Here is a 15295-nt window from a genome sequence, read left to right on the forward strand (position 1 = left end):
CTGACAGGTTGGCAGCCACCAGGGATCCCAGGCAGGACTGCTGGGACATCATCTTGAAATTGGGATGGAGCTATTTAATGAGGTCACTGAGCTACTAACTAGAAACTAAGCCTGGAACTATAGGTATTACTCCTGGGAGGCCCCAAAACATCAAAAATAAATTAACTCCAATTAATGGAGAAGCAAGCCCTCCTTCTCCTTTCCCTTGTGGCAAGAGATGTGCTTGTCAGCTGGTGCTGCAACAAATGCATCTTCTACATGTGGCATCCTACAGGGGTCTCTTTTCCTGCCTCTGAAAAGTTTTCCCTGGAACAATGGAAACAGTAAATACCCAAAAAAGGCGAGATGCTCCCAATTCACAGAGTTAGGGTAAAACAGGCAAATAAATATCATACATGGGGACCTGTTCTGTTGATTATCTGAGCTAGGGAGCATGAAGTCAGGGATTGCTCTGGGGAGCATCTGCAATCAAAAAAGCTCCTGCTCAGGACTCACATTCTCTTTTGAACATGGTTAAAATTTGAGAGTTTCTTTTTACCACTTACACAGCCTCAGAAAGTTAAATCACAGATTATGGTGGAGCTTTAATATTTCCTAGCCTTGTGCTGCATTGTTTGAGGCAGATGGGACTCGCCCCCTTAAAAGATGTAGAAGAGAGAGGAGATGGAGAGATGGAGTGCTCCAGTTGGAGAGAATCATTGAGAGTTATTGGGTAAAAACCAGCCTGTTGGGCTTGAAACACAGCCTGCTTGGGGCACCTTCCAGCATGCCCAGAACAAAAACTGCCCCTTTTCCATGCTCTTAGCCTGTACAAAAAAACCCCCAAAAAACCAAAACCCAAACAAAAAAACAAACCCCAAAACAAACAAACAAACTGCAAATCCCAAAACGAAACAAAATAAAATAACCAAAACAAAACAAACCCCCCAAAAATGAGGACTTTGCTTTCCTGTCATACTGCAGCTTTATGTCAGCTGTTGTCGAGGAGAAAACACTACTGGCCCACCACATCCTGAGATGGGAACAGGCTGGGTAATTCCCTGGGAAGGACATTAAAGCCAGGGGGCAGGTGAGACAGGGCGTCCCTGGGGGCACGCAGCTCCAGCGGCCCCAGGAAACTCTCCTGCAGCATTAGCAAGGCGGGTAACTTGTTTTCCTGCGTGGAAGGGACAGGGAGGAGAAGACAAAGCCAGAGTGACTGGGAAGATCCCAGCCACGCCTCCCAGGAGGGGAGTGCTCCTTGCCTCGCACGCAGCCCGGCTTGGGGCAACTTCTGGGCTGGAGAAGGCAAGGCTCTCTGGGGTACCGTGGTGTGGGGACAGCCGAGGCTACAGCCGCTGGCATTGGCACAGGTGGTGTGTGAAGTGCTGGGTCTGCTCATGACAGCCCGCCTTGGCTCTGCAGAGGGAAAGACAACTTAGAAAAGAAGAGAAAACCCAAAACCAAATATAAAACCTACCAAAACCAAAAGCCAACCAACCAAACCAGCCAGAGGAAAAAAACCAAAACAAACAAACAAACAGACAAACAAAAAAGCCATAAAAAGCAGAAGTAAAACTCAACCAAGCCCTGGTAGAGCAGTGAACCTGAGATGTGGGCACTGCTATCCTTCTCAGTGGGATTTGGTGGGCCAGAGGCAGCTTTTTGCGGGTGTAAGAAGGCTGGAAGAATGAGGGCAGATGGGGAGATGCTCCCCAGGAGTAGTGGGCTCTCCAACAGCTCTCCTGGTGCGATCCCTCCCCCTGCCCTGCTGCTTGTGGGAGCAGACTAGTACCCCCGTCCGGCATGGGGCCCCCCGATCCTGCATTTGGCTCCCTAAAGATGGTCCTGATCTCCCAGAGTCTTGAAGGCGTGTGCGGGGATATCAGGCTCACGGGGACAGTCTGGGGATGCCAGAGCCGCGGGTGTGGTGGGGTCCGGCCGGCGCAGCCCCGGCTCCGGCGCCTGCTGCCGGCTGCCGTGCCCAGGTGTGCCGGGGCGGGGGTGCGGGTGTGTGTGTGTGTGCGTGTGCGCACCAACATCGGCGTGCGCCCGTGCCCGCGGCTGTGCGCGCAGGGGGCGCGGGCGGAGGAGGCGAAAGGGGGCCGGTTCTGCGGCGGGTGGCTCCCAGCCTCCCCCGCCCCCTTCCCTCTGGGTCCGCTCCTCGCTCCAGCTCGCATTCTATCGCAGGCGGCCGGCGCAGCCCCCTCTCCCCAGCCCCGGCCCCGGCTCCGGCCCCCGCCCACCCCCGGGGTGGAGGCAGCCGCGCCGAGCCGCCCGCGGGAAGAAAGCAGCGCTCCGCCGGCTCCGCGCCCCTCCGCGGGGCCATGCAGCGCCTCTGCCCGCCCGCTCCGACCGCAGCCCCTCGCCCCGCCGCCCTCCGCGCAGCCTGAGCGCCTGGCGGGGCTCCGCGCCGCTCCGCGCCCGGAGCTGGGACGGGCCGGCACCGGCGGCACAGGAAAGCTCCGCGGCTCCGCGACGCTGCCCCGCTGCCCCGGCCATGGGGAAGGGGCTGGAGGGGACAGCAGCCCGCTGCGGGCTGGGACTGGGATACCTGCTGCAGACCGTGGTGCTCCCCGCCCTCGCCGTCCTGGGGGCCAGCCGCCCCGGCTCCGCGGCGCAAGGTAAGGCGACGGATGGATGCATGGATGGATGGAGAGATGGATGGGGCATCCTCCGCGTGCGGTTGGAAAATCCGAATTTTTGCCGCGATTATATTTTTTTTTTACTGTGTTTGTGTGCGCAAACAGTGGAATCGCCCGCATGCACGACCCTCGCGGGGGTCTGGAGGGTCCGGTCGTACCTGCCGGGTCTATAGGTAGAGCCTGGCTGGGACAAGCGTTTGCCTGCACTCCGTCCTCAAATGAGGCACGGGGAGCGGAGGGGAAGTTCGGGCTGAAGGAGCCCCTCTCTCCGGGGCGGCAGAGCCCGCCGGTGCGCCCCGGAGGGCCGGCAAGGTGCGTGGGAAAGGGAGATGCGGGGCTGGTGTCCCTCCACAGCGGCAAAGCCGTACCCCGGAGCTCTACAATCGACGGTCAGTCTTGAACCCGCCAGGGCCCTCCAACGCCCTTCTTCTTCCTGCCTAAAACATGATACACCCGAAAGGGAGTCACCCTCTTTCTGTGTTTATGTTTTGAGATTTTGTTTCCTCTCCCGTGTCGGGGATTCTGGAGTACATCTCGATCTGTCTTCCCGGTAGCCCTTGTGTAAATTCCCCTTTCTAAGTGGCAATGTATTGCTTCTCAGTTTAGGGGTGTTTGAGAACATCACAAAGAGCCCTGGCTCAGTGTGGCACCCACCCAGCTGACAGCCACAGCAGGAGGCTTTTTCTCCTGTGAGCTGATGCTGGACAAACTTTTCGGTGCTTCTCTTCTTTCTTTCCAGGAGTTAGACCTAATGTGGAAATGTGTTCCTGTGGAACACAGGAGAGAGAAAGAGACCTTGCTGCTGCATGTGGGCAGAGCTGCACATAGCAAACGTGCAGGTTGGTTAAAGCAGTTGGAAATCTCAGTTATATGATTAACAAGAGAGAAAAAGAATTTTAGACGCTTCTTAGTTTCTTTATTTTCCACATGTATGTAGCTGTGAAGTAATAACATGCACCAGACTTTTGATTTGAAGTTATAATGCAATATTTTTTGAATACTTAATTTTCCCCACATCATGTCTGTGGAGAGGCACTTGTGAAAACTGCACAGATCTGACCCTGTGCTCTCACCCAGCCATTACAAAGTGCATTCCTCAGTGGCCTTTTTGACAGGAGAGCAGTGAGTTGCTCTGATTCCTGGTGCTCCTGGCAGACTTTCTGTGGGTTCTCCCAGGCATGGAGCTGGAGTTTGCTGCTGGTGGGCTGGGTGCACGGATCACCATGTCTGTACATGTAACAGTGCTAATCCATTTCCTGCTGATACTTACTCCATCTCCTTAGAGTCATGTTCCCTTGCTCATTTATTTCACAGGAAATAAATGGCCATGAAAAGGGGGTAGCAGAGAATAAGAGTACAAAAATCCTTTATGCATTGTGGCATGTTTCATCTGTGTCTTCCATATCATTTCCTTTCACTGGTTGGTTTCGTGTTCAAGATAAGACAGGTTTGATATTTTGTGTTTAGAGGTTTTTGTAGTACCATATGCGTGTGGACCTAGCTGTCAGGGGTTATATATCAGTCTGTGTCGATATAGATATATCATGTCAGAGGGTGTTGGAGAAGAAAGTTCCCCTCAGACAGTTGAACCTGGAGTGGAAAGGAACCTGCTGGCTCTGCTGGCAGGACACAGGAGTTTCACATGACAGATGGCCTGAGCAGGGAAGAGAGGACCCCCTGCGTTCGGCTGTTCCAGCGCGCTCCTCTCGGTGCCACAGGGCTCATACCTCACGCACCCAGATGGTTCCTCCTTTCCACACTTACCCTCTGTGACACAATGCTGTATGACAGAAATGCCATGAGGGCAGAGGAGCCAGGGCCCTGCTCCTACGCTGCAAAGGGCAATGCACGTGTGGGACCTGCCACAGAACACAGGTGTGCTCACCTACCCAGAGAGGGATGGAGAGCTCTTCAGCAACACCCCCCAGTCTGTGATAAACTTCCACAACAGAGGGAAAAATCCAGGGAAACTGTTCGGGCTATAGCTCTTTGTCTTGGACTTTTTTTTCCACTTATACTTTTATTTTTATTGCTAGAACCAAGCAGAGAATTTGGGTGCAGACCTGGTTTTGGCATTTTTCCCAGAGCAGAGAGATTTTTTCTGATTGGTGCGTGCAGTGGGGATCTTCGTGTGTGTATACACAGTGCTTCAGTGAGGCAATGAATCAACAGTTTAACTATGCCCTCTTCAGGAAGTTTCCTCATCGTATAGCGTTGGGCAAAGTTTTCCCTCTATTCTATATATACGTTTCAAAAACATACATGTTTCATCTCAATTCCCCAGCTATCTTTAGCTTTTGAAGCAGGCTGAGAGAGCCATGAGTGTTGCTGGGACTTGTGCTTTCATAGCTTCCTTTTCCATTGCCTGGTAGAAGATGAATTTATTAACTGAGGGGTTGGCAGACCGACCCCCCCTCACTCCCTGGCACGTTCATTATCGCTGCATCTCGGCGTCCTCCTGCGAGCTTCTCAGCAGACCTAAATACACTTTTTGTTTTATGAGTATTTCTTATCTTCTTATCTGAAGCTGTCTGCGTATTTTTCCGCTGTTATCAGGGGAGAACAGGAAATGGCTGCAATGGTAGAGACAGCCCTTAATTCTCAAAGCGGTGCGAATGGGGCCAGAGCGATTATCAAGCCAGAATCAACTGTGACCTGGCATTCACTGCATTTACTATACCTCTATGATAAGCTACATCAGAATTAAGAATTGAAATGCTGTGCCCCTGCTGGGCATTTTGGTGCCATCTCCGTAACAGCAACTTTTTCTTTGGCTCTTCAGTCAGCAGAGACTGGGTTTCAGCTCTTGTGCTCCCCTACAGCCTCCACACTTCCTGCCTCCCAAACTTTTATCCACTTATCCTGTGGCTCCCACCTTTTTGTTGTGTAGCTGGGATGAAAGGGAGGCTCAGGTTATCTATCTGTAGTCATAGGCATAGTTCAGACAGCTTTTGGGGTTTATAACGATGGTGTAAAGGATGGTAGAAAAGCTAAATGGACTATGTATTAATGAGGTTGTGTTTCATTTGTTCCTTTACAATAAAAGAGTGCATTTTTCATGCTTAACCCCTCAAACTAATTAAATCAAAGTGATAATTTAAAAAGAAAACTGTAAAAGAGCCATATGTGCAGATATTTGTCTTGCCCCAGCATGGTCTGTATTAGCAACAGCAGCAGTTTGAAAATGCTTAGTGCAGAAAAAGTGAACTATAACATGTGCATGTACTAACCTTTTGGGGATGCATTTCCTAATTAAATACCTAAACACATCTTGTTGAAAAAAGGCGGGGAAAGGACTTAATTACTTTGATGCATCAGTAGACCTCTTGTCATGCAGGTGTAATATTTGTATTAATAAAGCAACAGCCAAGTAGTATTTTGTTGTGAATGGATAAGGCCCTTTGGAACACTAAGCTATTTTAAAGTGATGCACTGTGGTAGATTTCAGTGATGTTGACAAGTTTGGGCTGGATGTGGTAGCCTGTACTTGTTCTGAGTAGCATTTTAGTACTGCAGTTCTCTTTGCTGAAAGCAACGCAGCCACTGTGTTTCCTTTGCTGACAGAGATGCAGTTTAAGCAGCATTAAAATTAAGTGGTTAAATCTGTGCACAGAGGAGAGATTCCTCCCTGGAAACATGGGAGCCAGAATCTGAGCTCTTCTTCCTCTGGCTCCAGGCTCTAGCAGCTGGTTGTGCAAGAGTTATGGAAAAATATATAGCTCACATACAGGCTCCTCCTGATGGCTCTTCAGCATTACTGTCAGTGTTGTTTATTCCTCTGTACAGTAAGAATGCCAGAGTGCATCTAAACATTTCCACAGTTGTTGTGCATGTTTGCACTTAATCACTTTACATGGATCATTCACCACACAACTTTATTTTTCTTTGGTAATGGTCTTAAACCCCAGTTATTCATTGTATTTTGGGACTAGCTTTGTGTATGACATCCAAATTCAGAAACAGGAAACAGCCTTAACCAAATTAAAAAGATTTTCCTAATTTAATTTTCCAAATACAGTACATCTGAAAACAGGAATAAAACTCTGTGCCAAGGCCAGGCAAATCAGTTCCATAGCTGGTCTGTGCAGCAGGAAAGGAGAAAATGTGGGCTATATTTATTAGACATTTCCAGGTAAATATCTTGACTTTTGTGCAAGTAGAAGAGAGGTGTTTCAAGGCCCACCCAATTCAGATGAATAGGATACAAAGCAAAACAGTTCCTATGGAAAATAAGAGAAGCCCAGGACAACTGACTATTTCTGTACAGTATATGTCTAGAATTTTGTGCTTAAGTAGAATACATAGGAGAGTTATACTTCAAAAAGCAAAGCTATGCTTATGCTATCAGCAAAACAAGCTTGTTTTTAGTAACTTGTTTTATAGTGTATGGCTATATTTCTTGATTTCTGGTTCTTTCTGGATTTTACATCACTGGGCTTTCGAGGAATCTGTTCTGGATACTTTTTCTACAAAAAGGCAAGAAAATTACTTTTGCAGTGCATCAGAAAAATGTGTCTGAATTGCTGGTGCAAAAGGGAGTTCCTGGGTAAATTTGCATTGTTTGGACTAGTGAACAGTTTGCTGTGATTTAGTCCCAGAGAACTGGGTCCATATGAGTCTCAGACTGTTGGTTTGTCATTGACAACATGTTGCTGGAGGCTATCTTTGAAACTAAAGTGTAATCATGGCTGCTCTGCCTATGCAATACATTTCACATAACTGTCCCTTTAGGAAAAAATGGCATTGTTTTTCCTCCATTTAGGGTGGGGAGAGGGCTGTGCTGGTTTATGAAGTGCAAATCTCGTTAGCCACCCAGTGGAAGTATTCAAGTCTAGCAGGCAGCGATCTTGGCAGCGGTGCCAGTGAAGCAGTAATTACAGCGTCTGTCATTTGCATTAGCCGGCTCTGCATTCGGCTTCAGGTACAAAACAGCTTCTCAAGTGCGAGTCAGTCAAAGCAAAGGAGTAAGAAACGAGCTGTGGTTTTCCAGTTGGCCATAGCCTCCATCAGCACAGCGTCAGGATAATGCTGTGCAGAGGCACAGTTCAGTGCCGGCTGCTTCCAAGGACTGAAGGAATGGTGATGTTTTAAGTGATTTACTGTGTGTGCTCAGTACAGTCCAGTCTCAGGAGCAGGCACCCCTGAATCTTTCCATCATAACATTATCCAAGAGGCAATCTGAAGGAAATGTTATTAAGCCTTCTAGGAGGCAAATTGTATTCCAAGAAACACTTAATTTGCATCATTTGGAAGCAAGCATTTGAAATTATGCTAAAAAGGGAATGGTTATAAGGAACTTTACACAGAATAGGAACAACAAAATTCCCCTTGATTTTGAGCATATTTCATTCCCATGTGTTTCAATTAATGGGGTCATCTGTAGGTACTCCAGCCCCCAGTTCCACTGCTGTGGTGGAGAGATGATTTATTAAGTATTGTTGTTGGGTTCATGATAGGTTTTGTTGAATATTTTGCAGAAGATCCAGTGTGGCTATTGTATTTAGATTTATCTTTCTGGTGTGAGGATGTAGCATAAAACTGTGTGCACCATAGCTGGAGTAGCTAAAGGAAAGCCCCAAACTGTAGCTATGTTCTAGTTGTTTTCCTCAAGGCTGGCTTTGGTTGTTCAAACAACACAGACAAGTGAGGTGCAGTGAGTGGGAACAGTGGGCAGGAGCTGCCAGAGATTTTCCCAGCTCTCAGTAACCTCAGAAATGCTTGTATATAGTGTTCTCCCTAGGCAGTCATCACTACAACAACTTCCTGTTTGCTTTTCTGACTCCATCCCAAATCACTTGGATGTTAAGCAGGAAATATGGGATTTCCTCCCAAGTCATCAAACGCCAGGATTTGGGGAGTCCCTTTATAGCCTGGCACATTATCTAAAAGTTTGGGTTGGGAAGAAAGAGCTTCAAGCAAAAACAGTCTCACTTAGAAATACCCTTTTTATCAACATGGAAAATCTAAGGGGAAACAAAGGAGAAAAAAATATTCCTTTTTACTTATTTACTCGGGGGAGGTTGGAAAAAAGGGAAGAAATCTTAATCAAAACCAAAAAAGACTCAGTTATTTTAGAGAAAAGGTCAATAAAGCCCTTAATATTTACCCTACTGTCAAGCTATTTGTATTTATGCTCTCTGAAAATGGGTTAGGTGTTCAGTGAAAATTAAGTTTAAAAGTTGTGAAGTCTTCTGAAAGCAAAGTTTTTCATTTCCATTTACATTTTTCCATGTATTTCAACCAACCTAGTGAAAAATCTCACTGTTAGACTTCATTTACAGTCCTGGTTAGTACTGCTTAAGGCATATATTTACAGTGCTCTCTAGATCTTACTGTTTTGGTGTGGGTGTGGGAGTTTTTTTGTGGTTTGTTTTTTGTTTTTTTTTTTCTGTTTTTTTTTTTTTTTTTGATAAATTACACTGACTTTACTGTGATGCAGATTGAGATGGAGACTCAGATTCTCAGTGTTGCCAGACATGCCCTTATTTCCACCAGGGAGTGTCAGGCAATGCTGAATTTAGGTACCTTTGCTGCTCCCTGAATACCAGCAGTGCTGCTCTAGCTTGCACGGCAGCCCAACAGTCCCATCAAGGCAGGGACACCTCCCCTGTCAGCATGTGATGCTGCAGTGCCTCAGCACCTCCTCAAATTCTCATTTTCCTTTCTTATGAGTCCTACACAGGCAGGACAGGAGAGGCACCCAAAAAGCTGTGCATGCTTGTCTCAGTTGGTGATACCTCCTGTGGGGAATATCTGCAGCTGTGTCTTTAGGAAAGCTATGTGCTCGTGTTGCTGGACATAATGGGAAGTTCTTATTTGTAACATTGCCTTAGTTATTCAATCTCTGTTTTGCTGGATTTGGAAGCTTGTTGTATTTATCACTGTTTGGTGGAAAGGTCTAGCGGGAATTGCCTGAGTGTGCAGAGCAAATGTGTAAGGGAAAACAAAATATGAGCTCAAGCTTTCTGAGTAGCCAAGACTCTGGTGCTGCAGTCCATTCTTTTTGTTTGAAGAAAAAGGGGATGCTACAGAGGGACTGCTACATTGAGAAGGCTCTCAGGTACCTTCTCAATGCCAAATTTCTTGAGTCTCACTGATGGTTTCTTTATCTCTGCTGTAATCTAGAAATATGTATAAAAGGATGGTGTGGGTTAGGAATGGTACCTCCTCAGTTTAGTATCTCCCACTGGGCCCCTCAAAACCATGTGATCCTCACTGTCTCCCTCCTCCGTCCCCCCCTCCCCTGAGGCAGGATGGTGAATTGGAGGCACAAAATGTAAAGATCATGGGTTGAGCTAAGAACAATTTGCTGGGAACAGCAGTTAGATAAGAAAATGTACAGCATCAATACTGACAACAGAAGATGAGAGCAAGAGGTGCATGATTCACATGGAAACTCCCTGACCACAGCAATGCCTCACCCTCCCTCTGCCACACCACCCAGACTTGGAAGAGAGCCCTTCACCTCATCCCTGGAAAATGAAGTGAGTTGGCACAGTATAATCTCTGTGTCCTAGCTGTCCCCCTCTTGGCTACTGCAAAACTTAACCATGTGCTGGCCGGAACCAGAACAAAGGAACAGGCAAAAGTATATACAGTTGCTCAGGAATGGGGATGCTTCCTAAAAGCTCTGTCTTATTGGTGCAGGCAGTTTGGAAGGATTTGCTTTGCCCAATGCAAGCCACAGTGTTATCTCAAATTTGGAAGGAGGAAGAGCTGATCCAGGGCATGGCTGCAGCACTGTTGTAAATGGAATAAAGACCACTGTCCTGGGCTGTTTTGTTTCATTTGGGTTTAACCTGCAATTCAGGACTACGTTATTCAACTGTACTTCATTCATCTGAATGAATGACTTACGCTCCAGAGGACCTGTTGCCGTACGAGTTATAAAAGCTATGAGGTTTCCTAGGCAATTAAATCGGTACCTTTTTTTTCTTGTTGCAGGAACATTTTCAACAATAATGCTAAGGAGCTCAGATAGATTTCACTGGCCTGGCAACAGCTAAGTGTTTTCTTGTTAGGTAGATTTTGCCAATCCCTTTTTAGTTATTTTCAAGAAGCAAAGTAGCTTAATTTCTTAGTCTTATATTGAGTGAGAGGTTGAAATGTTAATCTCAGTGGATTAGCGGTGTATCCTTTGAGAAAAAGGAAAGCTTGCGTTCTTCTTGGTCCCCTGAGTGCTGGATGCAATTGTTTAAGAAATCTTGAATTTCATCAGCTAGATACAAGGAAATGTGCAAGTAAGCCTTGAATGATCTTTCAGAAGAGTTTGACTTCGTTGCAGCCGTTTTGGAAACTTGTTTGAACTGATAGTTGGTCCCCAGGTGTTTCTTTGCTTGATTTTAGTGCATTCCACATGAGACAGTGAAAAGGAATCACCACAGGATTATTAGTAATTCAGAGCTTCTTGGAGAGCTATATTCCAGCCATCATTCTGCTAAAATAATGGCTGGAATATGAATTGCTGCACTTTTATGATATGGTATATCTATTGTTTAAATACATCGCTTGTCTTATCCACTCCCAGCATATGTGTTTATACTGGAAAGTTTACATAGTGAGTGAAAATAATAATACAGTCTCACTGAATGAGGTTAATTGCAGTTCAGTAATACTGAAATCAAGAAGTGGGACAGAACAGCAAGAGAACAGGCTGATTCTGTTCTCATGGGCACTGGATATACCTACAATGACTGAAGTCAGGCACTTATCAGGAGTCATTCCAAGTGCAGATGTGCACACTGCCTTAGTCTGAATGATTTTCCCTTTCATTAGTTTTGCCAGTTGCTCATGGAGTCAGCACAGATGTATCCCTCTTACCTTTCCCTTTTCCCACAGTTTTGTGCCTGTTGGGGTGCTCTGCAGCTCTATACATACAAAAGCTGAGTGTCTGTGACTAACAGCAAGTAGCTGGGGCTAACAGGCAAACAGTGAGATGTCCAGACTGAGATTTCATGTCTGCACTCAGATGAGACTATAGAGAAATCTCTGCTGCATGGTCTTCTATTCATAGGATAAAACTATCTGGTGCTTTCAACTAGAAAGAGATAAAGTTTTCTCTGTTAAGCTTGGCCACTTAATCTGAAAATGAGGAATAATTTTGGAAGCTAGAACTCTGTCTGGTTAAGGAAGGGATCTTTAATTACATGGGGAAGACTGCCATTCTACAAGTGCTGTTCACAGAAAATCTTGCTGAATTGTCTCATGAAATACTTGTATTCCTTGCTCAAAGGTGTTTAGCCCCAAAGCTGCACTATTTTTTGACAAATCATCATCCCCATTACAAATTCTTTTCATGCAGACATTCCACATCTAGCTTGAGGGTCTTCCTTTCTGCTTCTTCACCAGTTTTTGAAGGTGAGGGTAACTTTTTTGGTTTCTTGCTCAAACAAAAATGCATCAATCTTCTTATGCAGCAGATCTCTGCTGGCAAGAATAGGACTGCAGGATTTCCTTTTCTTCATCATGCAAAATAGCTGTAGTGTTGCAAAGAGGAAATTCCTAATTTCTTACTTCTTGAGTAACTAGAAAGTTTCTAGCTAGAGAGGTCAATACTGGGACCTGTCAGTTTCACTATCAGTTTCATTTTGTTATTTTTTTAGATGTCTAATGTTTATACCAAAGATAGATTTATTTGGCACAAGGCCAGGTTATGACCACCACCAAATGCAGCTCCATTAATTTCAGAGCCAGCACATGCCAGAAGCTGATCTGCTTCTGTATTAAAAATGTGTTGACAGAGTAGACTGAGACTGTAGGATGAACAGATCTTGATCTCATCTTACTTGGTGGCAAGTTTATTTCTGACACTGTTTCTTTTTTGCTTTGGTGTTTTTTTTGGGTTCTTTTGGGTTTTGGTGGTTTTTTTGGTGGCTTTTTTTTTTTTTTTTTTTGAAACGGAATAATTTGAATAATTTGGAGGCTTTTCGTTTCCTTCCATGTAGCAATGTGACTCTCTTGTAGAGAGGTTAACATGGTGTCTCACTTGAAACTAAGTTGGCAAGATTCTTTCAGGTAGAGTTTTCTTTTTGCTTGGCTTTTTGTTACGATATTTTAGATAAGAACACTGACATCCAAATGTCACCAACTGTAGACAGATATCCATGTAAATATTTATTACACAAAAATGTGTGGCAATTTCCTGCCTTAGCAATCACTTTTGAACTAAAGACCTCTGCCATTTAAAGCATGGGCTCCGAAGTTTTAGGTTAGAAGTGCAGCCTGGTAGCTGATAACAAAAGCAGTTGTTATGCTGGTACAAGCAGTAGCATGAGAAGTGCCATATGCCTTTCATGAGCAATCGAGAAGGCAAAACTGCTCAGCTGCTGACTTTTGTCCTTTGCTTGCCCTGAAGTATTTCTGTATTAATCTTTTCCTTCCCTCCACCTTCCCAAAGTTATATATTAATTCCTTGTAGTAAATATGCCTATTAGATAAAACCTTCCAAATCTTAAAAAAAAAATTAAAATGCCTAATTTAATTACTTTATAAACATTTCTATCATTTTGTGGTCTCAAGAATAAAGTTTTAGATTTGTATTTATGAGAAACATTTGCAAAGAAAATGAATTTAAGTGGCAAAACGACTTTGTGTGGATATTAATCTGCTTTGTTTTACTGATCAGCTTATTTTACCAGTACTTGGTTTCATTGCCTTTTTTTTTTTGTTTAGGGAAATCAGTAGATAACAGTATTGTGATCAAATTTACTTTCTGTCTGATAATTTTCACTGGATTGCTTGGGATTTACTCACTGCAGCAAGGCAAAGAAAATTTGGTCTTTTGTCTTTGAAGTTTTGTATTCACTGGTACCAATGCAGAACATATTTCATTTGTGGAAGCCAGGCTGAGGTTAAGTTGGTTTTAAAGATAACAGTAGATTCCTGCGTCCTTGCATTTGTTTTGTATTTGGCGACAGTCACTAAATCAGGGGAAGGAATGTTCAAAAAACACACTTGAGGAAAAATGATTTTTATAGAAAGGGCCCATTCCTGCTAATAGCCAGTAACTGCACACAACCCCACTGACATTAAAAGTCCATTAGCTAAGCCAAGTTTAAACACCAGCTGATGCTATGTCAGCTAAATGTATATTGGAATTTTTCATATAACACAGCAATAGCACTTCTGTACTTTTCCTAAAACTATGTACATTTAGAAAAGCAAATGTCATCTGATAGTAGTAAGATGAAGAGTTCACATTAAAGTAGGCAGAATTGTAATCAAACTGAAGTCACCATCTGGTTGCATTAATGAAAAACGAAAATGGATACAAGAAAAGCAGGGAGTGTCAGGTTTCTGAATTAAAGCTAGATTAACAAATGTAGTGTACAGGCTTCTGTAATACAGGATAAACACAGAGCTCCTTATCTGCTTGGGGTTTTATCATTAAATATAATATAACCTTGTTTGATAAGTTTATACTGAAGTCTGTAAGAGGCATTCTCATGTGGAGCACTGGGTTGCCATGGAAGGAGGTTGTTTCCCGGCTATTTAGGAAATATGTTTCATTACAGAACTGTGAAAACCTTTAAATGTGTCAAGATAGTGTTTGTATCCTGTGGTCCGAAATTCTAGTTAACCAGTGGCACAGCAAATAACATTCACCCATGTCTGTGTATCAAAAAAAGGGTTGAAAATTGTGTTGAAAAAACAGTGTATGTGTGCTTGGTATTGAGAAGTGTTACAGGTGAAGCACTTACTGTTCATCTTCAGAAGCAACCAGCAGGCTGAGGTCCCAGTACTGTAGGGTCCTGGCACTCAGAGAAGCACAGTAACACCTTGTTTGGCAGTGGGTCTAGTTCAGAGAAATCACTTTGAAGGTTGGAATAGACCTTGTGCTCTAAAGCCATTGTGGAGACAGGCAAGGGGTGGCTAGTTAGTTAATGTGGGAGCTGGAGCAGGGGTAATTAGTCACTCAGTGACAGCTCCCAAGTCTGGAGAAGGACTGCTGTAACCCCTGATGCCTCTGCTGTGTCATTAGCTGTCCATTAGTGAGCCTTGTGCGGGCAGGGACAGGAGCACAGCTAAAATGCCTGCCCTGGGCAGAGCAGTCTGCTGCAAATATTCTGCGGATGTATCTCCCTTGCGCTCTCACCACGCTGTGCTGGTAGTGCAAAACTCTCCAACGTGTCATGGGGCCAAGCCTGATTATTTGTGTCTTCTTGCTGGAGGAGCTGACATCAATAGTGTGCCCAGAGCAGATCGTGTGTTTGCGAACCACAGGGCTTAAGGAGAGTAATTCAATTGCGTTTTTCCCCCTTCTGGAACATAACATGTAAACATATTACTGAACTAAAGCCTGGTCTTAATTACAAGCAGCAACTTTTTCATCTTGACAGGTTTTCACATGGAAAGCTTTATTGAAAATGAGAGGAGACCTTTTTGCCATCGTTAGTTCTTGCTGCTTAGTGCTTTTATCAAGTACAGTAAAATACAGTTTATAATTAATTCAAAGCTTATATGGACATGTTTAATATAATTACCAAACAAAATCCTGTTTACTGCCATATTGCTTGTGAAACCAGCCTGAATAATCTGGTCTCTGGCACACATAAATCAGGCAGTAATAACAGCTGTAAATATTTCATAATATACTTAGAGTGCTTTGATTTTAATAGTGAATCCACTTTTGGGTTTTAAGGATAAAACGTAGGTCAAAAATTACTTTTACC

At 44.6% G+C, this 15295-nt stretch overlaps 1 protein-coding gene across 2 annotated transcripts in view; it reads left to right on the forward strand.

Moving 5' to 3' along the window:
- Positions 1–2479: 2479 nt before the first annotated feature.
- The window catches only part of UNC5C (unc-5 netrin receptor C), a 251061-nt gene continuing 238245 nt past the window's right edge, over positions 2480–15295 (forward strand). For both annotated transcript variants that reach the window (XM_030271701.4, XM_030271700.4), the window contains exon 1: positions 2480–2603. In XM_030271701.4, coding sequence (XP_030127561.4) covers positions 2480–2603 — 124 coding nt within the window. The remainder of the gene's footprint in view (positions 2604–15295) is intronic.

The sequence above is a fragment of the Taeniopygia guttata genome, chromosome 4 (genome assembly GCF_048771995.1).
Source record: "Taeniopygia guttata chromosome 4, bTaeGut7.mat, whole genome shotgun sequence".
NCBI lineage: Eukaryota > Metazoa > Chordata > Aves > Passeriformes > Estrildidae > Taeniopygia > Taeniopygia guttata.